Source organism: Carcharodon carcharias, chromosome 2 (genome assembly GCF_017639515.1).
Source record: "Carcharodon carcharias isolate sCarCar2 chromosome 2, sCarCar2.pri, whole genome shotgun sequence".
NCBI lineage: Eukaryota > Metazoa > Chordata > Chondrichthyes > Lamniformes > Lamnidae > Carcharodon > Carcharodon carcharias.
Window position 1 is genome coordinate 184461059 of NC_054468.1, and position 26050 is coordinate 184487108.

Below are 26050 nucleotides of genomic sequence, written 5' to 3' on the forward strand. Positions count from 1 at the left end.
CTAGCCACTTTATCTACCTGTTCCACTACCTTCAGAGATCTGTGTACTTTCAGTCCAAGTCTTTACACTTCTCAATATCCTACCATGTTTTGTGTATTCCCTTACCTCATTTGCCCTTGTCAAATGCATTAACTCACACTTCTTCGGATCGCATTCCATTTCTTTTCTACTCATCAGGTAGAAATTTTCCTGCAGTCCACAGCTTTCCCCCAAACTAACAGTCACCTGGCCAATTTTGCATCATCTGTAAACTTCTTAATCATGCCCCTTCATTTAAGTTTAAATCATTGATAGATACTATGAAAAACTATGGACCTAGTACTGAGACCTGTGGAACCCCACTGGAAACAGCCTTCCAGTCACAAAAGCACCCATCAACCATTATCCTTTTGCTCCTTGCCACGATGGTAGTTTCGGATCCAACTTGCCACTTTCCCTTAGATCCAATGGGCTTTTATTTTTCTGATTAGACTCCCATGTGGGACCTTGTCAGAGGCTTTGCAAAAATCCATGTGGACTACATCAAACATGCTACCTTCATCAATGCTCTTTGTTACCTCCTTAAAAGTTCCAAATTAATCAGGCATTTCCCTTAAAAAGTTCATGCTGACTGTTCTAGATTAACCCATACCTTTTTAAATGATGATTATTACTGATCCTCAGGATTTTTTTTTCAACAATTTGCCCACCTCTGAGATTAGGCTGACTGGCCAATAATTACTCAGCCTATCCCTTTCTCCCTTTTTAAACAATGGTACAAAGTTAGCAGTTCTCCAGTCCTCTTAGCAGCATGACTGTCCTAGAAAAGATTGGAAAATGATGTTCCGAGCAGATAGAAGGCCAAACAATCGGAAGTTGGTAGTTTATGCGTGCCTAAAACATATTCACAGGATGGGTAAAGGTAACTATGGATCACTAAACCTTGAATTTGTAAACGCTATTGGAAAGTGAAGGCACTTCATTATTAATGGACTGAAAAATAATGTTTTTGACAATTTTACATTAATATAGTAGATTATTTGTAATCTGAATATGTAATTTTGAATCAAAAAGTCTCTCATGTTGGCCTCTGATTTTATTCCAGGTTGGATTGGATTTCACTCCACGATTTGCCAGCACTGAGGCACAGAAAAATGAACAGAGAAAGGTCTTCATTGAACAGATTCAAATTGCAAAGCGGCTGGATTTACCATTGTAATGTAAAACCTCTTTTCTGTGGGAATTGGGAGATAGCTATTGGAAAGTCCAAGCTACTTGTCATCTAATTGTGGCCAAAAAAAATGCTTTTATTACCTGACAGTTCAAGTTAATCAGCTATTTGATACTATTTAACTGGATCATTGTAGTATCATAAAACAAAACTCACCCATCTTTTTTATACCACTGTTAGTAATAATGGTACAGTTTTTACTTTGTGCCTCATCAAGTTGCAATTTCATTTGAACAGATATATAATAAAATCAAGCCTTAGAATTTGTCTCATAAAGTCCTTTACAGAAGGAGCCAAGTATACTTTGGACCCATAATTCCTGGTTTGGGGAAGTGCTAAAATTATGGACTGAATTATACGAGATGCCAGATTTCCCGTGCCCCCCAGCTAAAGATTTGGGGGAGCCCACCAAGGGAAACATTGGCTGCACTGTAGCCATTTAATTACCAACTAGCCTCTGTCCTGAAGTGCTGAAGAACTGGCTGCCCATTGGTCTGTAGCTCTCTGAGACAGGATTTCCTGATGCAGAAGGGTAGAGATCACACTTCCAGCCTATTTACAGTCAATTAGCTCTTCCATTCTTCTGGATCAGGAAGTTCAATCGGAGTCTGGCAGCTCTCCAGCACTTCGGGACAGAGGTGTGTGATGTTGGATCAAAGTGTTGGTCAGTGTTTGGTGGTCTTGCCTGGTGCCACGTTATCAGGCCAGGGTGAGGGATTAGGTGGCTGTGGTTTGAGAGGCCATGGGGGTGGGGCAACCCAGGTGGGGCCTTTGGTAGGGCCTTCCGATGGGCCCAGAGAGCTGGTTAAGGAGGAACCACATCTGCCACCTGTCACCAGCCCGTGGAGGGAAACCTGCCAGGCTGGCTGCTTGGCATGGGCCTCTCCTGTTGTCAGTTAAATCCCAGCGCTGGTGGGACAAAGCCTTTAAGTGGGCATTAAATGGCCCACTGGCTGGCTGGCTGCAGACATCACCCCCACTGCTGGTATAATTGCAGTGGGGGCAGGAGCGGGTAGATGATGAGCAGGTCACCTGCTGGATTTAACAAGCCCCTTGGTGGGGGAGTGTTAAATCCAGCCGTAGGATTTATACCTTTGCAGGACCAGGAATTTCTGATGCAGCCAATTTACGCTGAGGTTCCACAAGACAAACACTGCGGTCGTAGTTCCATTTAACTTCAGTTCACACTGATGAAGCATGGGATTATAACACCCATCCTAAATTGCACTGTTTAAAGCTGCAGTTCGCCAGGACCCTTTTATGAAAACAGAAATACTTGGTTAAGGAAACAGTGTTGAATTAAATTGCTTGTAGAGCCTTTCAGCTGTATCTAGGGAGACACAGCAGTTATTGTAAAAAATAAACTCAGTGTTATGTTCAGAAAGCTTCATCTCTACATTCCATTTGAAGAGAATTACAAAGCTAAAATCTAAGGACTGATTAATGGTGGTGAATAATTGAACAAAAAATAGGAGGAGGGGAGGCCCCATGAACATCCCCATCTTTAATGTTGGCAGTGCCCTGCACATGAGTGCAAAAGACAAGGTTGAAGTCTTTGCAACCACCTTCAGCAAGAAGTTAAGAGTGGATGACCCACCTTGGCCTGCTCCTGATGTCCACACCATCACAGATTCCAGTCTTCAGCCAATTTGATTCACTCCACATGATATCAAGAAATGGCTGAACACACTGGATACAGCAAAAGCAATCGGTTCCGATAACATCCTGGCTGAAGATTTATTCTCCAGAGCTAGCTGCACCTCAAGTCAAGCTGTTCCAGTACAGCTACAACATTGGTATCTATCCAGCAAACTGGAAAATTGCCCAAGAATGTTCGGTCCACAAAAAGCAGGACAAATTCAATCCTGCCAACTATCACCCTATCAATCTGTTCTCAATTATCAGCAAAGTGAAGGAAGGTGTGGTTAACTGTGCTAGCAAGCAGCACTTACTCAGCAATAATCTGTTCACTGATGCTCAGTTGGTTCCACCAGCACCGCTTGGCCCCAGACCTCATTAGAGTCTTGGTCCAAACATGGACAAAGCAGAGTTATAGAAGTGAGGTGTAAGTGACCACCCTTGACATCAATGCAGCATTTAATTAAGGGAGGTATCAAAGAGCCTTAGTCAAATTGAAGTCTACGGAAATCAGGAGGAAAACCCTCCACTGACTGGTGGTCCACAACCATTCACAACTGGATGTGGCAGAACTGCAGAGCTTAGACCTGATTTGTTGGTGGTGGAATCGCTTAACTCTGTCTATCGCATGCTGCTTACACTGTTTATCACACAAGTAGTCCTGTGTTGTAGATTCACCAGGCTGACCATTTTTAGGTATGCCTGGTGCTGCTTCTGGCATGCTTTCCTGCACTCTTCATTGAACTAAGGTTCATCCCCTGGCTTAGTGGTAATGTTAGAGTGGGGGATATGCTGGGCCATTAGGATACAGATTGTGGTTGAGTACAATTCTGGTACTACTGATGGCTCACAGTGCCTCATGGATGCCCAGTCTTGAGTTGCTAGATCTGTTCGAAATCTATTCCATTTAGCATGGTGGTAGTGCCACACAACATGGTGGAGGTTATCCTCAGTGTGAAGGTGGGACTTTGTCTCCATAAGGACTGTGCGGTGGTCACTCTTACCTATACTGTCATGGACAAAAGCATCTGCGGCAGGCATGTTGGTGAGGATGAGGTCAAGTATGTTTTTCCCTCTTGTTGGTTCCCTCACCACCTGCCGCAGACCCAGTCTAGCAGTGATGTCCTTTAGGACTTGGCCAGCTCGGTCCATGGGAATGCTACCAAGCCACTCATGGTGATGGACATTGAAGTCCCCCATCCAGAGTACATCCTGTACCTTTGCCACCCTCAGTTCTTCCCCCAAGTGCTATTCAACATGTGCAATAGGACATATCCAGACATGGTGTCTGGGACATTATCTGTAAGGTATGATTCTGTGAGTATGACTATGTCAGGCTGTTGTTTCACCAGTGTGTGAGAGAGCTCTTCCAATTGTGGCACAAGCCATCAGATGTTGGTACGGAGGAATTTACAGTCAAAAGGGCTGAGTTTGCCATCATTGTTTCTGGTGCCTAGGTCAATGCCGGCTGGTCCATCTGGTTTCATTCCTTTTAGACTTTGTAGCAGTTTGAAGCAGCTGAGTGGTTTGCTGTGGGTCTGAAGTCACATGTAAGGACACAGAATTCTTTCCCTTGTCTCATTGATTTTAATTCCAAATTTTTATTGAATTAAAATGCCACCATCTGTCATGGTGAGATTGGAACCCAGGTCCTCGGAGCAGTACTCTGGGTTTCTGGATTACTAGTCTAGTGACAATACCACTATGCTACTGCCACCACCTCTGCTGCTGCTCACCCCCCCACCCCGTCATCTGCTATGGTATTGACTCTTCATGCCACATGAAAGATTTTCAAATTGTATGGTTGTAGCAATAAACTCCAATGAAACAGTGTCAGATTTGTGGCATGAAACTTTTCCAAATAGGTTCGAGGATTACAATCCATATAGATAACAGTCACTGCAGAGTTGGATATGTAGACTTCAAAACGTTGTAGAGCCAACATCAAACTCAAGGTCTCTTTTTCCACAGTTGAGTATTTCTGCTGACAAGAATTTCACTTTCAAGAAAAGTAACTGACTGGCTGTTCGATCCCCATTTCATCCTCCTGTAATAAAACTACACCAACACCTACATCACTGGCACTAACAGCCAGTTTAAATGGCTTAGCATAATTTGGTGCTGCTAAAACCATTGTGGTAGTCAAGCTGTTTTCAAGCTGTCAGAGGCACTTTGACACTCCTCTGTCCATTTAAATTTCTTGCCTTTCTTTAACAAGCTTGTCGGGGGAACCACTACAGTGCTGAAATTCGGAACGAACTTCCGATAAAATCCACTCTTGCCTATGTACCACAAAAGCTCTTGTTTTGTCTTAGAGGCATTAAAAAATCCAAGGTAGCTTTATTTTTTTTTCTCTAGGTGCCTTGTCCCACAGTGAGGCCCAAGTAAGTCACTTTTGCTTTGGCAAATTCTCTTTTTGCTAAGCTTATGACCAAATTGGCTCATTGTAACCAATCAAACAATTTGTTCAAATGTTCCTCCTATGTTTGGCTGAACACAACCAAATCATCAATATATACAACACAGTTGCATAATCCTTCAAAGACCTTATTGGTTAATCTTCGAAAAGTTGCTGGTGCATTTTTCATTCTGAAAGGCATGATTTTACCTTGATGAAGTCCATCCGGGTTTATGAAAGCTGATATTTATTTGGCTGCATTGGTCAATTGAACGTGCCAATATTTCTTTAATAAATCAATTTTTGTAATGAAACTTGCTTGTCCAATCTTCTCAATACAGTATTCTAATTGTGAATTTGGATACAAATCCGCTTTTGTTACTGCATTGACCTTGTGATAATGTGTACATAATCGTTGTGACCCATCTGATTTCAGTACCATTACAATAGGTGAACTCCAGCTACTGTGACTTGGTTCAATAATGTCATTTTCCATTATTAATCTGATCTCCTCCCTCACTTGGGCTAACTTCTCTGGTTGCATATGTAAGGATGTTGCTTTATGAGTAATGCATCCCCTATATTAATGTCATGTATGGCCAAAGACATTTTCTCTGGCCTATTCACGCAAATCGATTTATGAGTTTGTAACAGCTTTCATAAGTCACCTCAACGGGTTTTTGCAAGATAGCATAAATAACTAAATTTTTGAGCATCTCCGTATTATCCAATCTGATTACTGGAGGGTCAATTTTAGAATTTTCAATTTCTGATTTATTCTCAAATCACTCTGATATTTTTATTTCACTCGCTGATATTTTTATTTCACTCCCTACTTCTTTGCCACTGTAACCACACTCCTCCCGCCTACTATCTTCCCTGTCATAACATCACTTTAACATATTGAAGTGATTCAAATATAAATTAAACTTAGTTGTACATTGTCCTTAACAGTTGACATCACAATGCATTCAATGATCCCTTAGGTCAGTCATTGTGATTGATGTTGATCGAGCGCTCAAAGTACTTGTTCCAATCTTGAAGATCAGAGGGGTAATTTTGACTTTGGGAAAATCAAGAATGTTGTATAACAGGCTGATCCAGTATCACCTGTTTTCTACTGTCCCCAAAGTCAAATTTACCACACATAGTCAAAGTTACCCCAGGCATTCATTTCAAACTAATGATAAAAACAAAAAACTGCGGATGGTGGAAATCCAAAACAAAAACAGAAATACCTGGAAAAACTCAGCAGGTCTGGCAGCATCGGTGGAGAAGAACAAAGTTAACATTTCGAGTCCTCATGAACCTTCAACAGAACTAAGTAAAAATAGGAGCGGGGTGAAATATAAGCTTGTTTAAGGTGGGGGGGGGTGCGGTGGGGCGAGGATGTAGGGACAAGCAAGCAGTGATAGGAGCAGATAACCAAAAGATGTCACAGACAAAAGAACAAAGAGGTGTTGAAGGTGGTGATATTATCTAAAAGAATGTGCTAGTTAAGAATGGATGGCAGGACACGCAAGGTACAGATAGCTCTAGTGGGGATGGGGTGAAATAAGACTAAAAGGGCATAAAAGGTATAGATTTAAAAATAATGGAAATAGGTGGGAAAAGAAAAATCTATATAAATTATTGGAAAAAACAAAAGGGAGGGAGAAGAAACGGAAAAGAGGTGGGGATGGAGGAGGGAGTTCAAGATCTAAAGTTGTTGAACTCAATATTCAGTCCGGAAGGCTGTAAAGCGCCTAGTCGGAAGATGAGATGCTGTTCCTCCAGTTTGCGCTGAGCTTCACTGGAACAATGCAGCAAGCCAAGGACAGACATGTGGGCAAGAGAGCATGGTGGAGTGTTAAAATGGCAAGCGACAGGGAGGTCTGGGTCATTCTTGCGGACAGACAGAAGGTGTTCTGCAAAGCGGTCACGCAGTCTGCGTTTGGTCTCTCCAATGTAGAGGAAACCGCATTGGGAGCAACGAATGCAGTAGACTAAGTTGGGGGAAATGCAGGTGAAATGCTGCTTCACTTGAAAGGAGTGTTTGGGCTCTTGGACGGTGAGGAGAGAGGAAGTGAAGGGGCAGGTGTTGCATATTTTGCGTATGCATGGGGAGGTGCCGTAGGTGGGGGTTGAGGAGTAGGAGGTGATGGAGGAGTGGACCAGGGTGTCACGGAGGGAACAATCCCTATGGAATGCCGCCAGGTGGGATGAAGAGAAGATGTGTTTGGTGGTGGCATCATGCTATAGTTGGTGATGCTACCTTCAAAAACAGTTCCTCTGACATGTCCTCCTTCCTTAACCGAGGTTTTCCACCCACGGTAGTTGACAGGACCCTCAACTGTGTCCAGCCCATCTCCCGCGCATCCGCCCTCACGCCTTCTCTTCCCTCCCAGAAACATGATAGGGTTCCCCTTGTCCTCACTTATCACCCCACCAGCCTCCGCATGCAAAGGATCATCCTCCGCCATTTCCACCAACTCCAGCTTGATGCCACCACCAAACACATCTTCCCTTCACACCCCTGGCGGCATTCCATAGGGATCGTTCCCTCCGTGACACCCTGGTCCACTCCTCCTTCACCCCCTACTCCTCAACCCCCACCTACGGCACCTCCCCATGCATACGCAAAATATGCAACACCTGCCCCTTCACTTCCTCTCTCCTCACCGTCCAAGGGCCCAAACACTTCTTTCAAGTGAAGCAGCATTTCACCTCCATTTCCCCCAACTTAGTCTACTGCATTCGTTGCTTCCAATGCGGTTTCCTCTACATTGGAGAGACCAAACGCAGACTGGGCGACCACTTTGCAGAACACCTTCGGTGTGTCTGCAAGAATAACCCAGACCTCCCTGTCGCTTGCCATTTTAACACTCCACCCTGCTCTCTTGCCCACATGTCTGTCCTTGGCTTGCTGCAATGTTCCAGTGAAGCTCAGCGCAAACTGGAGGAACAGCACCTCATCTTCCGACTAGGCACTTTACAGCCTTCCGGACTGAATATTGAGTTCAACAACTTTAGATCTTGAACTCCCTCCTCCATCCCCACCCCCTTTCCGTTTCTTCTCCCTCCCTTTTGCTTTTTCCAATAATTTATATAGATTTTTCTTTTCCCGCCTATTTCCATTATTTTTAAATCTATACCTTTTATGCCCCTTTAGTCTTATTTCACTCCATCTCCACTAGAGCTATCTGTACCTTGCGTGTCCTGCTATCCATTCTTAATTAGCACATTCTTTTAGATAATATCACCATCCTCAACTCCTCTTTGTTCTTTTATCCATGACATCTTTTGGTTATCTGCTCCTATCACTGCTTGCTTGTCCCTACAACCTCCCCCCCTACCCCCCACCACCTTAAACCAGCTTATATTTCACCCCTCTCCTATTTTTACTTAGTTCTATTGAAGGTCATGAGGACTCGAAACGTCAACTTCGTTCTTCTCCGCCGATGCTGCCAGACTTGCTGAGTTTATCCAGGTATTTGTTTTTGTATTCATTTCAAACTGCTGCCTCCATTGTAATGGTGCCTGCAGTAATGGTGGAAGCTTAGAGCACCACTGTAAAATATTTTCATTTGCTTGGTGGTGTTTCCTGCCATGCATTAATAAACTCCCTTCTGATGTGGTATAAAAGAAATAGGTGAGAAAATTGCAGATGCAATAATCTTTCAAAGCTTTCTTGATTTGGAAATTGTGCCATTGGATTGAAAAACCGAAAACATTTCTCCATTTTCTAAGAAAGATCAGAGAGAGAAACAGATAACTACAGGCCTGTTCATCGAACATCAGTTGTGGAGAAATTATTAGAATTTGTCATTAGGGGCAGAGTGACTGGGCACTTAAGAAAATTTGAACTGATTAGAGATAGTCAGCATGGATTTGTAATGGGTACATTGTGTCTAACTAATTTTATTGAATTTTTTGATGTCAGTAAAATGGTGGGTATGGTAGTGTCTATGGATCATATCTGTATGAACTTCCAGAAGACATTTGATACAGTCCCACACAAGTGATTATTAGCAAAACTGAAAGCACACTGGATTGGTGGCAACCTAGCCTTGTGACATACCTTGGAAATTGGAATGCAGAAGACAGAGACGGGAATTTTCTAGCCCCGTTGATGTCAGGCATCATGGCAGACAGGGGAGAATATGGTGAAAAGGCCAAAAGTTAGTTTTATGCCAGCGTGAAAGCACAGCGGGATCATCTGATGGTGTCCGTAAGGCGGAACGCCAATCCTGCTGGAGGCTGGTGTGAACCCCCTTTGCATCCCGCTAACTTACCGTGAGGGCTTTGTTCAGATCACAAACATCTGAGCAGCAGAAGATGCTGGAGCCCTACAGCTACCGGACCCTGGAGGAATATGTAAATCGCATGCTGGATGGATTCTAATGGAGTTGGCTCTGCCCGAAGCAGCACTCGGAAGGTGGGAGGTCTCTGTTGATGTCTCGGGTCTGCTTCAGAACATCATGATCTTGGCCATGGGCTGCTACAGATGATTGGCGAAGGGACAGAGGAAGATCCACCTGTGAGGAGGAAGGTGTCTGGGGGGAGGAAGGAGTTTGAGGGGGGGAAAGAGTTCGAGGAGAGGAGGAGTCCAGGGAAAGGAAGAAGCCCAGAGGGAGGAAGGAGTCCCTGCTGGACCAGGATCTCCATGCATGTACATGTGGACACCACATCATCAGAGAGCAGGTGGACACACTCCTCTGACTCACATGCCACTCTGTTGAGGGCTTCCAACAGCTCTGTGTGATGTCCCCCTGCCTTCTGCTAATACTCCAATGAGTTGGAAGACCAAATCCAGAGGCTCGTCACTTGACTTGGACCTCACAAATGCCTCTTCCCCGTAAGTCCTCCGAGAGCCAGGGAGTTCGGCTGAACTTGCCTCCTCCTGCTGCGGACACATGTCCATGCAGTGACCATCTGATTGTGAACCCAAGCCTGCTCTAGATCTAGACCCCAGCGAGGTGTGTGTGTCTGTGCTAGTGGAGGGCAAGTGCTGTGATGGGTCTTCCAGGTTACTTATTTTCAGCTGTTCAATGAAGGAGACGTCATCATGGCTGGACGACCTGGATGGAGCTGAGGGACTAGCTGGCTAAGAGTGTCAGAACTCTCTGTGAACCAAAGTAGAGGTAATTAGTGCATGGCAGCAGAGTCAAAAGCAGGAGAGGGAGCACTCATAATTGCCTTGAGAGAGAAGGATGATGGGGTGCAAGATCCTCACATGGGTGTTTGCTGCTGACCTCACCGTCACCGCAGGCACAGTCCATGTCCTCACCAGTCAGCATGATGGCGCAGTCCTCAAAGTGAGTGCGGGGCCTAATGTGGGCCAATCCACCCCTGGTCTGGGACCTCTCCCTGCTGATGTGACCTGTCTGAAAACAGATGGAGAGAGTGTGAGCAGGATACATGGCACTGTGTGGTGAGTGGAGCCATAGACAGGATGAGGACGTGAGCTCCAGAGGATATGAGATGCGAGATGAGATGATGGAGATGCGAGGATGAGTGTGAGAGTTAGCAGTGTTGTCCCTTGAGGTGTGAGATCCCTTGAGGTGGTTGACTTATCCTGGCGGAACGGATGACAGCACTCATCCTCTTCCTGCACTGGGTGGCTGCCCCCCTCTGTGCTCCACTGGTGCTGACCGCTGCTGCCACTGCCTCCCAGGTCAGATTGGTGACTATGGTCGTTCTCCTGTGGCCAGAGCAGGGATAGAGGTCATCACAGTGGCCTTCCACTGTGTCCAGCTGGCGCCCCAGGGAGGCATCACTAAATTTGGGGGCTGCTGTCTTCTTTGCTTTCAGGGCCACCTGTCACCTGGAGCAGTCCTGGTCTGAACGTTAGACATTGGTGGGCTCTGGTGGGCTTTAAATCTGGTGCCCGAGTGAGGAAGCGCTGAGGTCATGATGTGGTGGACAAATCCGAGCTCACCTACCAGCAAACTGGCATGTTCCCTGTGAATGCATAATTAATAAGGCGGAATGTGCCAGGAATGGAACAATATGGCAGCCAGCAAGTAAAACATCCTTTTTCCTGCCCACTACCGCACTTTGTGCAAACCTGGGACGATTCCACCCAGAGAGTAAGAATAAAAGATGGTTGTTCTAATTAGTGGGATGTGACAAGTGGTGTTTCCAGGGGATCTATACTGTTCAATGATTTGGATGAACTAATAAAAACATGTATCTTAAAGTTTGCAGCTTACTTTCAGTTGGGAGGCAGAGTAAATTGTACAGATTGGAGCAGGAAGTTACAAAGGGAAATAAATAGATTACATGAGTGGGCAGAACTGTGGCAAATGGAATTCATTGTGGGGAAGTGTGAGTTCATCCACTTAGATTCATTAGAGACCTAAGGCGTGTTTTCCAAATGGTGAGAAACTAGGAACAAGGAGGAGCAGAGAATTGGATGTCCATGCACAAAAATCACTAAAACTTTTTGGACAGAATCAAAGAGGCTAAGGGAATGGTGGCCTTTATCTCAAGGAGGCTGGAATAAAAAGGGATGGAAGTTATGCTTAAGTTGTGCAGAACTTTATGCCCATCTCATCTGTGGTTCTGCGTTCATCTCTGGCCAGCTCACATCAGGCAGAATATATTGACCTCAGAGGGGATGTAAGCACAGAATAAACAGAATAACACTGAGCTAAAAGAGTTAAATTACAAGGAGGGGTTGCATAAACTTGGCTTATATTCGTTTTAGTATCAAAGATTGATTGGTGATCTAATCATAGCATTCTAAAATGATAAATGGATTCCAAAGGGTAGATAAAGAGAAACTATTTCCTCTTGTGGAGGAATCAAGAGCTTTTGAATAAGGGGATATACTCTTAAAATTAGAGCCAGGCCATTAAGAAGTTACATCAGAAAGCCCTTCTTCACACTGAGGGTAGTAAAAATCTGGAACTTGGTCCCAATAAAGGCTGTGATTACTGGGTGAATTAAGGCTTTCATGACAGAGATTGAAAGATTTTTGTTAGGTAAGCCTATTAATGGAGCAAAGGTGAGTAAATAAGGTTGCTTATTTATTTATAAATTGATAAATAAGGTTGATTATTTATTTATAAATAAGGCTGATTTATAAAAATCAGTCATCATCAAATTGAATGACCGAAATGTGGCTCTCCACAGTGGCAACGCAGATCAAGGTCCTGGGGCAGAATTTTCTGCTTGACGTGCAGGCCCCCCCCGGCAAATGATGCACAGTGAAGTCGGATGCTTACCTGATATTTCGCTGGGCGGGCACACGATGAAGTTACATGTGTGCCCGTCATTAATTAACGGGCTAATTAAGGCCCTTAAGTGGTCAATTGATGCCGATTTTGAGGCACCCGTACGATCTTCAGGTCGGCGCACAGTCGCAACGGGCAGGCGGGTAAGAGACTTTTTAATAAAACTCATCCACAGCTGGAATAAGAGGGGTCAGTGGGGTTGTCAGTCTGGTCTGTGAGTATTTATTGCAGAAAGTCTTTTAAACTTGCCTGTGTGATCTGTAGCAGTTAGCATGAACTCCAGCAGCTTTCTGTGTATTTGAATCTTCAGGTCAGCACTCTGCAGTTAGTAATCTTTATTGGGCTTGCAGCTTTCCGGAGGCCTCCCTTTAGCCTGGGTATGGGTTCTGACATGTCCACTGGAGGCAAGTCCTTTGAGGAGGAAGGGAGGGCTAGAATAAGGAGGAGCCCAGGACTGCACAATCAGCCTCCAGGGGAGCCACCTTTGGGAGTACAGGCGCAGGCACAAGGGGCGCAGGGCCAGGAGGTAGCTCAAGGCAGAAGGGGCCACAGAAGACGCCACGATCCTATTGCCAGGGTACACAGGCAGTGAAGCAGCAATCTCAAAATGACTTGAGGTGCAGTGCCAAAGGAGGCTCCGACTGTCAAGGGAGACAGTCAACTATATCTGTCAGATGATTGGCCCTGAGATCTCTCCTAACTGTGCCATGCCAGTGGCTCTGAAGGTCACAGTTGCCCTCAACTTCTATGCCTCTGACTCCTTCCAGGGCTCGGTGGGTGATCTTTGCTGTGTCTCCCAATCAGCTGTCCACACTTGTGTCAAGCAGGTCACAGACGCTCTGTTCAGGCGTGCATTGACGTTCATTCACTTCCACTGGGACCAGGCAAGTCAGGCACAGCAAGCCAGAGGCTTAACGGCCATTGCTGGCTTCCCCCGCGTCCAGGGTGCAATAGACTGTACACATGTGGCCATCAAGGCACCAGCAGGTAAGCCCGGTGCCTTTGTCAACAGGAAGGGCTTCCACTCCATGAAAGTGCAGATAGTGTGTGATCACAGGCTGCTGATTCTACAAGTGTGTGCCAGGTACCCAGGCAGCTCCCACAATACCTACATCCTTAGACACTCCCAGATGCCGGGGCTCTTCAGTGCTCGGGCTCGGCTTGATGGATGGCTGCTGGGTGATAAGGGCTATCCCCTCAGGAGGTGGTTCATGATGCCTCTCTGCCATCCATAATCAGAAGCTGAGCAGCGGTACAATAGGAGCCATGCCTCCACAAGGGCTGTGGTGGAGAGAGCCATTGGTCTTCTCAAGATGCACTTCCGATGCCTGGACCGCTCAGGGGGTGCACTCCAGTACCCCCCAGATCATATGTGGGTGATAGTGGTTGCATGCTGCGCTCTCCACAATCTTGCGCTGGAAACACAGTGGACCATGAAGACGTTGACGCAGTGAATGCGGCTGCACACAATGAATCCATTACTGATTCTGAGGATGAGGAGGCACAGGGGAATGAGATGGGGCTAAACACTGACCCGGGACTATACCAACGAGGCAGGGACACCTGGGAGACTTTAATCCAACAAACCTTCAACTAGCTCCACACAAATGGATCAGCAGGTCCAGCCTTGCCTGGTGCTTCCATAGTCGGCACTTAAGTCTAAATCTGCCAGGTCATCAGCTGCAGCTAAGGGCTTTGACATAAACCTCAATGTCCACTCAAACACTCATGACATGTATGTAAAACATACAAATGCAGAACAAAGGAGCCACCCTCAGCCATGGTAACACATCTGGTTTTAATTTTCACCATCAGAAGTTCACACAAATTCAAAACAAAACGTTATTCAAGCAGAAAAAATTTTTAAGTACCTAATCTAGGGCCAACAGAAAAGCACCAATGAGAAACCTGTGGTGTGCCTAAGGTGCCTTATGCTTACATTTATGGGTGCTACGTCTTGGTGCCACCCCTTCACTCGGAGTGGCATCTCAGACAGCCTGCTGACTCTGCTGTCCTGTTGGCCTCGATGACCTTGGCAGCCGTCCTCTGGCCTGTGGAGCCTGTACTGGCCCTGCCTGGGAGGGATCTGTCAGGTCCACAGCTGGCATCTCCCCAGTCACCGCAGCCTCACCCGATGAAGTGGTCACTGGGAGCAGCTGTTGCCCTCATCCGGAGCGCCATGAGAGGAGGCCGCAGATACGACAGGCAGCTGCTCAGTTAATGTGAGGTCACCCGGGACCTCCCTGCTCACCATCGATGGCTGGGCAACTTGCTGGGAAGCTTGAAGCCCACATTGGCAATGACTGGCGCTGTGAGGGCTTGCAGGTCCGAGTGTAACCCCAGGAGAACCTGATTGTTCTCCTGGAAGCCCCTCTCCACAAGAGTAGCCACTCTCTCCATGCAGGAAGCATGATGCTCTGCCGTGAGGCTCATTGCATCAGTGATACTCCACGTGGACTCCTCAACCACAGACACCAAGCAAAGCATAGTCCCATGCAACACTTCAAGATGCTCCTGCACACCCGGCCGCATTTCCTGCAGCTGCTGCATCACCGACGACTCCAGAGGCACATCATCATGCACCGACTGAGCATATGCCTAGTTCCCTGCAGTCCTCCGACTGCTGGCATCATCGGTACTCTGTCTCTGCCAGCTCCTCCAGTGATTGTGAAGTGCCCTCTCCACTGTGCCCCGGGACACTAGCCAATGTTGCAATGCCCACCAAGGTGCTAGTAACTGTGCTGGTGCCTGCCTCGCAGAAATGGTGTGACACAGGTGACAGTTGAGGGCCCTCAGGTGTGAGAGGGGGCATCTGGAATTGCTCCTGGTGGACAGGCTCTGATGATGCTGAAAATAACAACAAGGACAGTAGATCAGTTAGCGTGCACACAGTGACATACTTCATCCCTTTCCCCCAGCTCATTATGCACTCAACCTTCCAGAACCTATGGAGACGAATATTGGTGGGGTGGCAAATAGTCAGGAGGATACCCTTACATTACAGGCGGATACAGATGGGCTGGTCAGATGGCCTAAGGAATGCCAAATGGAATGTTATGTGGATAAGTGTGAGGTGATGCACTTGGGCAGGAGAAACAAGGTATGGGAATATACGAGGAATGGTAGGACGGTGGAAAGTAAGGAGGATCAGAGGGACCTTGCTGTGCATGTTGACAGTCCTGCTAAGATAGCGGGACAGGTACTTAAGACATTTAAGAAGGTAAATGCCATACTTGCCTTTATCAGCCAAGGAATAGAATATAGGAACAGGGAGGTCATGTTGCAAGTGCAGAAAACGCTGCCTAGGCCACAGCTATAGTTCTACGTGCAGTTGTGAAATGCGCTTCATGGGAGGGATGCGATTGGAGTGGAGAGAGTGCAGAGGTTGTTGACCAGGATGCTGGCTAGGCTGGAGAGTTTGACATATGAGGAGACATAGCATAGACTGAGGTTATTTCCCCTGGACTAGAGGAGATTGAGGGGTGACATTATTGAGCTTCATAAAATTATGAGGGGCATGGATAGGGTTGACAAGGGGAAACATACCTTTCTGGCAGAGGGATGAGTAACCTGGTGGCATTGATTTAAGGTAAGGGACATGAAGTTGATAGGTGATGTGATGAACAACTTTTGCACACAGTGTGTTGGGAATGTGGAATGCACTGCTTGAAAGGGTGGTGGATGCAGAAACCCTCCTAACATGTATTAAGTATTTGGATGTGCAGTTGCGATGCCATGGCATACAAGGCCATGGGGGTAGTGGTCGGAAATGGGATAAGGCAACTTTGGAAGGTTCTTGACACACGCGTCTTCAAAGGGCCGAGGGACCTTTGTCTATGACCCACACCTTTGACTCTATCACTCTGTGACCGAGCAATGTTGCAACAATAACAAATCAAACAATCATCAGTGCTATGGATGGTGGGAAGACAGAGTGGATGTCACTGTTGACCTCAAATACCTGGCTGTTCCACCCCAGTGGACCTGGGCACATGGCGCCTCTCAAGCTCCAGGGCCTCCTGCTCAAAACGGCTTAACATCATGAGCTGGGCCTGGCCACCTCCAGTCCTCGAACGTTCACAGGCATTGTGAGCATTCTTCTCCTGAAAAATAGAGAAGACCGTTTATTGCGGCTAATCGCACATGAACTCTGCATGTGCACGCTGCACCCCAACCACAGTGGCCCATAATCAGGCCTCCTCTCCCCGCTACTGCTGATCAGTCACACAAAGATGGTACATATGCTCCCAAACCCCCCCCAACAGCCACCTTGGACACATTCTGCGTCCATCGCTTTAGGAAACACATGGTCTTTGCTCCCATAGCAAGGAAGGGCAACTATGGGCAGCATCGAGGGCAGCAGATGGCTCTTGGCTAAGAGACCTTGAGGCTCCCCTTCCATAATCTCATCACAGTGGATAGGAGATGTGTTGGAGTTCTGACTATGCGCCTAGCTGCATCTCCTGCGGGTTTCCCCCTAACTAATCATGTGCGACTAAGAGCAACACATGGTGTGGGGGAGAACTCATCTCCTCATCAACCACTCAGACTAATGTAAGCATGGGCACTCTCTGCTTGCCACCCAGCATATGAGAAATGCCCAACATGATTCAATGCAGTCACAACAGTAAGACTTGGGAGGGGAGAGTCCTCAAAGGCTAAGGCTACCTGCTGGGTTAAATGCTCAGTGCCAACATGGTACTCACCCTTCTAGAGCACAACAAATCATTGAAGCGCTTATGGCACTGAATCCAGTTGCGCCGCACCACGTTGCGGGAGCTCACCAACTCCGCCACCTCCTCCCAGCCACGTTTGGTCATCTGGGGGGCCTCCTGTTCCCATCTTAGGGGACCAACACCTCCCGCCGTGCTGCCACCTCCTCGAGGAGGGCTGCAAGGCAGTAATCAGAAAAGCGAGGGGCGCATTGGCCCCCCGCTGGCTTACCCTGCAGCCTGCCCTGCTGCTGGGGCAGACCCTGCATCCTGCCCTCCTCCTCTTCCCTTCCCTCCAGTGTGCCCTGCTCAGCTGACCCCCTGCAGTGTGACCTGGATGTGGCCATTGTGAGCAGCCTACAGGAGACTACCAGGCTTTCCTTTAAACAGACTGCCGGGTCGCCATTGGACTTGGCGGTCTGTGCACGCCCACCACAACCCACACACTCCCGCTATTCACGGGAGTTGGAAATGCGATGGGCGGGCCTTAATTGGCCCACCCGCGTCCGCTCCTGCTCTGCCCACCTGCAAAACGGAAAATTTTGGCCTATGTTTTTATCATTATTTGCACTTGGTGAGATAGCATGCAACATGTTCAAGACTTCCATTTCTGGTTTGTCGGGAACAATCTAAATGCTGTTTGGTCTGGTCTGTTGATGTTTTGTTTCTAACAACAGAGACTGTGACCTAAAGGTGTGCGTATTAAGGAATGTATTAAAATATTTATATGACACTCGGTGGCGTTAGGGGAGAATAGAGCCATAAATACCAAGATAATAATTGTGTGCATTACTGAACTAAAAACAAAAGCACATATGATTTAGAACATGCACTTGTCATTCTCATGTGCCGAAACAAAGTGTTGGATCGTTTGTCAATGTTTAATTAAATGACAGGTTCGTATAGGAACAGACTTAACATTACTTAGAGGTGGAAGAGTAGTTTTAACATTATGGACTGGTGTACACAGGTGTAATACTGGAATTTCTCTGCATGGACTCCTTGTAATAAACATCCAAGTAATTTCTGAAAGGTGTTGTGAAGGAATTTAAGGACAGTCATTACTGAAGTTAGTGAGATACTTTCAACTCTGTGCGTCTGTTTAGACTTTAAATAATTTGAGAGGTTTTAAAGCAAAAATGGGAGCAAAGTAAACCAAAACAGCAAAATCTATTACCAGATGGGCAATCTTTTAAGTTCTTTATATTTTGAAAGTACCTAGCTGCAAGGGTCAGGAAGTAGTGTCACAATGTTTCCACCAAAGAATTGTTTAAAAAACTGAAACAGCTTAACATATGTTTTTTTATTGTTTGTTCTTGTGATGTGAGTGTCATTGGCAAGGCTAGCATATATTGTTCATACCTAATTACTCTTGAGCAGATGGTTGTGAGCCACCTTCTTGAACCACTGAAATCTGTACGTGTAGCTACATCTACAATGCTGATAGGGAGTAAGTTCCAAGATTTTGATCCAGTGACAGTGAAGGAATGACAATATATTTGCATGTCAGGATGGTGTGTGACCTGGGCGAGACTTGCAGTTGGGGGTGTTCCCATGCAGCTACTGCTCTTGATCATAAAACTGGTAGAGGTTGAGGGTTTGAAAGGTGCTGGAAGGTGAAGGAGTCGTGGGGAGTTGCTGCAGTGCGTCTTGTGTATAGTACACACTGCTACCACTGTGTGCCGATCATGCAAGCTTGTATGTCTTGAATGGTGTTGGCTTCATGAATGTGGCTGGAGCTGCACTTATCCAGGCAACTGCAGAGTATTTGATCACACTCCTGATTTGTGCCTTATGAATAGTGGACAGTGTTTGGGAAGTCAGAAGGTGAGTTATTTGCCACAGAGTAACGCCCAAGGTATTGATGGTAATGCCATAGAATATCAAGGGAAGATGGTTAGATTCTCTCTAGTTGGAAATGGTCATTGCCTGACACTTGTGTGGTGCAAATGTTACTTGCCACTCATAAGCTCAGACCTGATTGTGTTCCGGGGCAGAATTTTCTGCCTGTTGGGCGGGCAGGCGGGCCGGACCCAATCTCCGGAGGGCGGGGAGCCGATCACCACCAGCGAAGTGGGCTGCACTGCCATTTTACGTGGGCGGGCCAATTAAGGCCTGCCCAGCGTGACGTCCAGTGGGAAGTACTGTGCGCTTCCTGTGCAGGCGAGGGGGATTCCCTAAAAGCGAGAGTGCGCTCTTTTGCGCATGCGCACGAAAGAGTGCACATCTCCCTGAGGCTAAGTGCAGCCTCAGGGAGATCACTTCCACTTTGAAAAATATTAAAAATAGAAAAAAAAATTCCCTAACATGTCCCCCTCATGTGACAATGTGACAATGAGATGGGACACGTTCATAATTTACAGAAAAACTTTATTAAAATTTTTAAAACCCTGCATGAAACCTCATCTCACTGCTGGATGAGGTTTCATGTTTTCTCTATTTGCCGCCGAGGCTCTTGGCCTGTCCGCCAACCTTAAGGTTGGATGGGCAGGTCCTTTAATTCTTTCAATGATCCTGTCAATGGCCTCAATTGGCCATTGACAGGTCGGTGGGCCCGCAGTTGATTTTGCTGCGCCCCGCCTTCCTGAAAATTTAAATGGTGCACGGTGATGTCGGGGGTTCCGCCCAACATCATCCCACGTCATTTTACGCATTGGTGAGCGGGCCCCGCCTCCTGCTCACCGACAGCAAAATTCTGCCCCAGGTCTTGCTACATGTGGGCATGAACTGTTTCAGTATCTGAGGAGTTGTGAATGGTATTGAAAACTGTGCAATCATATCATATCAGATTTTTAGCTGGAGATTACCATTTTAAATTTATTCTAATTGATCATTCAGTATACTGCTTGCATTGTGTTATTCTAATTATTCATTTTTTCCTTATAGAAATGTACATTCCCGCTCTGCTGGGCGTCCAACCATTAATCTTCTGAAGGAACAAGGTCTAAAATTTAAATTTCTTGTTTACAGTTTTATAAGTGTCACATGCATATTGAGGCCTGAATTTTCACAGAGATGGAAGGGCTCCGTGCCTTAGCTAAAATGGTGGCACAGCCCCAAATCCAGAAGTTCTACCCCCATTTCCTACAGATGCTATTTTTGCCGGGGGGGGGGGGTGAAATGGGGCGGGATATGATTCACATATGAGAAATCCGAACCCCAGCAGGGCCTCTTGAACTCAGTGCTGAGTTCAAACAGACCCCATTTTCACCAGAACCAGGTCTGTTTCCCACAGTATGTGACTCACGATTGTTAAGAGTAGATGTGAATGTGTGTAAAACGTGATAATATCTCTGGATATTTTATCCCCCGCAACTACGAAACAAAGATTCATTGGTTTGGGGCACTTCCTCCTGAGTCGGGTTCACAGGGTCGAGAAACTCCTGACTCTGTGCACCTGACTTGGGAGCGAAAATTTGGGTCTGAATATTAAACAGAGGTAACTAAGACCAAATTGAGTTGTCATATTTTTATAACCATTACTTAACTGATTTTACGCTGTCTTTTTTTACTCATTCGCATATCTCTATCAAGCGTAGCATGCATTGTTGTTTAGTCCTCGTGTTGTGGCATCTTTTTCCAGGTACAGGTGCTAAATTTGTTTGTGTGACAATGGAGTGCTTCGTACTTCTTCTGCCATCCAAATCATCATGCTGTCCAGATAGTGAAACTGAATTAATTGTCTAGCTCAACATTGTCCCACTCATATCAAATAAATACTGGAAGCATGCAGCAGGTCAGGCAGCAGATGTGGTGGGAGAAACAGAGTTAACTTTCCAGATCAGTGACCTTTCATCAGAATTGGGAAAAGTTAGAAATAAAATAATTTTTAAGCAAGTGAAAGTGGGAAGCGCAGGGAAAAGAACAAAAAGGATGGTCTTTAAAAGGTGGAAGACAGGAGAGATTAAATGACAAAATGGTTGATGATGCAAGGCCAAAGGGAGTAGCAATGGACAAGTAAAGGAACAAAAGTTGTGCCTTGAGAAGGTGGGAATAGCAGAGTGATGACTGGTTACTGTCTGAAAGCAAAAAAAAAACAGAAAAACAAGAGAGCCAAGCCAAAACCAGCCAAGAAAAAGAAAACTAAATGAGGACAGAGGTTGCTGTCGGAAATTGTTGAACTCAGTGTTGAGGCTGAAAGACTGTAGCTAATCGAGAGATGAGATGCTATTTCTCAAGCTTGCGTTGAGCTTCACTGGAACACTGCAAGAGGCTGAGAACAGTGAGGTCAGCATGGGAACAAGGAGGAGAATTAAAATGAGAGGTGACCAGAAGCTCAGAGGCGTTCCACAAAGGAGTCACCCAATCTGTTTTTGGTCTCTCCACTGTGGAGCAGACCATATTGTGAGCAGCAAGTACAGTAGACTAAATTGAAGGAAGTAGACATAAATCGCTGTTTCACCTAGGAATGTTTGGGGCCATAGATGGAGAGGATGGAGGAGGTAAAAGGGCAGGTGTTGCATGTCCTGTGTTTACCTGGAAAAGTGCAGTTGGGAGGAGTTGTGGGGGTAATTGAGGATTGGATCCTGGTGTTGCTGAGGGAACAGATCCTTCAGAATGCTAAAATGGGAGGGGAAGATGTGTTTTGTGGTGGCATCACACTGAAGGTGGCGGAAATGACGGAGGATGATCCATTGAATATGGAAGTTAGTGGGGTGGAAGGTGAGGAGAAGAGGAACTGTGTCATTATTCTGGGAGGTGGGGAAGGGGTGAGAGCAGAAGTGCAGGAAATATGATGGACATGGTTGAGGGCCCTGTCAGTCACTATGGGGAGGGTGCTCAGTTGAGGAAAAAGGAAGGCATATCAGAAGTACTGGTATGGAAGACTGCCTCATTGGAACATTTGCAACAGAGATAGGAAAACTGGGAGATTGGATACAGGTGGGGTGTGAAGAAGTATAGTCAAGGTGGATGTTGGAGTTGGCTGGCTTATTCTGAATATTTGTTGATAACCCATGCCCAGAAATGAAGACAGAGAAGTCAAGGAAGAGAAAGGAAGAATTGGAGATGGGCCATGTGAATGTGAAAGAAGGGTGGAAATTGGAAGCTTCTGTTTCTCTTTCCACAGATGCTGCCTGACCTGAAGAGTATTTCTAGCATTTTCTGTTTTTATTTCAGATTTCTAGCATCCGCAGAATGGGTTGGATGTTTCCATAGGGGATAGAAAATGGATTGCACAAACATAAGCTCTACTTATGTTGATTCCTCAGTTTCTTCTGGCCTGATTAAACATGGTATTGAGTTGTCACGAGCACTAGACTTATCCTGACCTGAAATGAACATGTATAAATTATTATATAAGGTGTAATTCTTTTGTTTTTCTAGGAGCTAAGAAAGTGTTGCTTCATGCTTTTGATGGAAAACCCTCAGTAGCCATGGAAGGGGTGAAAGCTGGATTTTTCTTTTCAATTCCACCATCTATCATAAGGAGCGAGCAGGTTAGATCAAATATAATAATGTTCTCAGAAAACATACATGCTAAATATGTAGCAGTTATATTAACTAAAGCAATGAAAACGCTTTTGAAAGCCCAAAACTTCATTGCTATGTTTAAGGTGCAGTATATGTGAAAAACAAAGTCCAAGATGCTTATACAACTGTCAGTTTACTCAACCACTCATACACCTCCACCTTTGATGCTCTTGCTGCCAGCAAATCCTTACTGCCTCTTGTGTTGGTCATTGCCCTGGTATGGCTCCTTTCTTCAGTGCCTCAAATCAAAGTGACATAAATTTGAGCATATTTGGTGCACAACTGATTTAGCTTATCCAGCACCTAGCTGAAATGCATCAGCTGCCATTGAACCTCATACTCTTCTGTCAAAACTGTAGTCCAGGATCATCCTGAAGAGCAAAGATAACCCAGCTTCTTTTCTGCTATACCAACTGTCTTCTCAAACCCGTTCACTCCTGTCTGTCGTCACCTCCAACAACAAATACAAGTGTCTCTTAAACTTCTTTGTCACCAAGATTCTCTGCTGCTTTGCTCTCCAATTGCCTTTCCCATCAAGTGTAACCTCCCCACAGGCTCCCCACTGCCCTACTCCTGAATCATTGTTTCTTTGTGTTTCTTTTCAATTTCCCTTCCTGCCTTCCTTGAGTTTATTTTGCTCATGAGATCCATGAGCTGCTCTCTAGACTTCATTTATACTAATTGCTAATCACCCAATTTTCCTCCCTGGCCCCCATGGCTAGCTGACATTGTGGACAGTCTCCACAACCCCCCTACCCCTTTCAAAACTGTTGTCATCAACCTTTCCTCAAAACACCCACTCTTGACCCCTCTGTCCTTGCAAATAACCACCCTATCTGCAAATTCCCTTTCTTTTCAAAGCCTTGAACGTGTTGTGATATCCTATATCTATGTTCATCTTTGCTGCAATTTCCTGTTTGAATCTCTGCAATCAGATCTCTGCTACTGTCACAACACGAAAATGGCCCTAATAAAGATTGTGAATGACACATCCCTGTGACTGTGGTGCATCATCTGTTCTCATCCTCCTTCAGCGCTCTGCAGCCCTTAATGTGGTCCACCACACAATGCTCCTCCAATTTCTCTTCACCATTGCCTAGCTCATTAACTACCATCACTTACTTTTATTCTTAACTCTCTGATTGTAGCCAGAGCGCCTCCAGCAATGACTTCTCTCTCATCCCAGCAGTATAGCCTTTAGATTCCAGCTAGGCTCTATCCTTAGCCCCTTCCTCAACTTCATCCGTATGCAGCCTCTTGGCAACATCGTCCATAGACATGGGGTCAGATTCCACATACATGCTAAGGACACCAACTCGATCTCTTCACCACCTCTCTCAACACCTCTGCTGCCCCTGTGATGCCTGAATACTTGTCTGGATGATGTTTGAATTTGGATGAGTTGATTACATATCCTGCCTCAGCTTCTGCAGTCAGGCTGAACCAGACTATTTGCAACTTTGGCAACTAGGGAAAATCTTCCTCCATATAAGGACAGAATCCAACTTAGTGGTGGTAACGCCTTAGTTTATAACCTTCCAGTACCCACAGTGTGGCTCCCACATGAAGTGTGATCATGTGGATGAGATACTGAAGGGCTGTTGCCACTCATGGGACTCTCCTACAGCATGAGAATAATATCCTCATGACTAAAGGGCAGAAAATTGCAAAGGGCAAAGAGAAAACTAAGAAACTAGTCATGTAGCACATATGTAAAACTTAAATGTTGATTTTTAGCATCCATTTACAGCAATTTTCATGTATCAAAACTTGTTACTACAAGCCTGTGGGACAGACAGAATAGGTTTGTCACAGGAGATTTTTCTTAGAGGAATTATCTTTAATCTACTACAATGAATAGTTTTTTGTGGATTTAAAAGATTTTGGAAGATATTGTTCAATCTGAATTTTGTGGATCAGTTTTGGATTTGTGTAATCTGCAGACATACTAATTTTCATATTGTTTTTCCCAAGAAGCAGAAATTGGTGAAGCAGCTGCCACTAGAGTTTATCTGCTTGGAGACAGACTCTCCAGCATTAGGGCCAGAGAAACAGGTAACATTTGTAATTCTATGTGTAATTGTCTCTTTCAAATCAAAGGGCTGAATTTTATGTGCCCCTGGCAGGTGTGTTTCCGGTGGGGGAGGGAGCATGGGCATGTAAAATGGTGTGGGGGGCGTTCCCACCCCACCACCTTTCTGCTCACCTGTAAGCTCACCCCCATAATATGAAGGGTGGATGTGCCAAAATCAGCAGCCCACTTGCCTTATTTAAATGAATACTTAAGAGTCAATTAGGCTTATTATCAAGCCAGTTGACCCTGATAATACACCGCCCATGTCATAAAACAATTGGCATGGACAGCCGGGCGGAGTGGGCAGCCCAATTATTTTCCCTGAGATTGTTAAAGGGCATGAAGATAATGGGTGGGGGCGGGCTGGTGGTCGTACTTCGGGGACTACCCTTTGTCGATCGCAGGGAAATAACCCCTAAGGCGGAAGCCTCTCCCTTCCTTGCTCCTGTTCCCTCTCTTAAACCCACCCCCTCCCTCCACCCCGCCCCTCTCCTTAACCTATCCAAACCCTCCCAGCTCAAGACCCGACTTGCCTACTCCAGGTATCCATCTTCTGCCGCAGTCTTGGCAGCAGCCACTGATGCCATCTTGGTGCTGCTGGGTCTGATGGACTGCCGGCCAGCCATCAGCCCTCATTAATCTGCCCTGCAGTGCTTTACTGCTGTGGGGCAGATCGGCATGGAGCATGTTGGATCCACACTAATGTTGTTTCCAGGGGACCGAACCGCTAGACCTCCCCCCCCCCAACCCCATATTATCCTCGTCAAAGAAGGACATTATAGAGGAGGACATTGTAGAGGAGGTGAATCCAGAAGTGGTTTGGAGCAAGCCAACACATAAAAAGAAAATTTTAGATAAATTAGGCTAAAGGAAGGCAAAGTGCCAGAGACTAACAGAACATAACCTGGGATTCTTAGGGAACTGAGAAAGAGAGAGAGAGAGAGAGACAACTGCTGAGGGCCAAAAGTTATGGGGGGAATTTTAACCCCCCCAAAAATGAGTGGGTTTGAGTCAGACAGTACGTAAAAAGGAAAAAAATCTGAAACCTGCCCCCACCCTGCCCACATCCAGTTTTGGGGAGGCGGGGGCAGGCGGGCAACCAACCTGATTGTAGGACCCCCCACTCCGCATTTCCTTCATGCCCTTTAACAATCTCAAGGAAAATAATTGGGCTGTCCACTCCACCTGGCTGCCCATACCAAATGTTTTATGGCATGGGCAGCATATTATCAGGATCAATTGGCTTAATAATAAGCCTAATTGACTCTTAAGTACTTACTTAAATAAGGTGAGCAGGCTGCTGATTTTGGCACACATTATAATGAG

The 26050-nt window shown here is 45.9% G+C and overlaps 1 protein-coding gene across 5 annotated transcripts in view; it reads left to right on the plus strand.

The window, feature by feature from the left end:
• The window catches only part of tatdn3 (TatD DNase domain containing 3), a 108623-nt gene that overhangs the window by 67683 nt on the left and 14890 nt on the right, over nucleotides 1-26050 (plus strand). For 3 of the 5 annotated variants that reach the window (XM_041216553.1, XM_041216562.1, XM_041216542.1), the window contains exons 6-9: nucleotides 1085-1194; nucleotides 20065-20120; nucleotides 22504-22616; nucleotides 24625-24705. In XM_041216553.1, the coding sequence (XP_041072487.1) occupies nucleotides 1085-1194; nucleotides 20065-20120; nucleotides 22504-22616; nucleotides 24625-24705 (360 nt within the window). The remainder of the gene's footprint in view (nucleotides 1-1084; nucleotides 1195-20064; nucleotides 20121-22503; nucleotides 22617-24624; nucleotides 24706-26050) is intronic. The other 2 variants (XM_041216544.1, XM_041216543.1) reach the window with 2 other exon arrangements.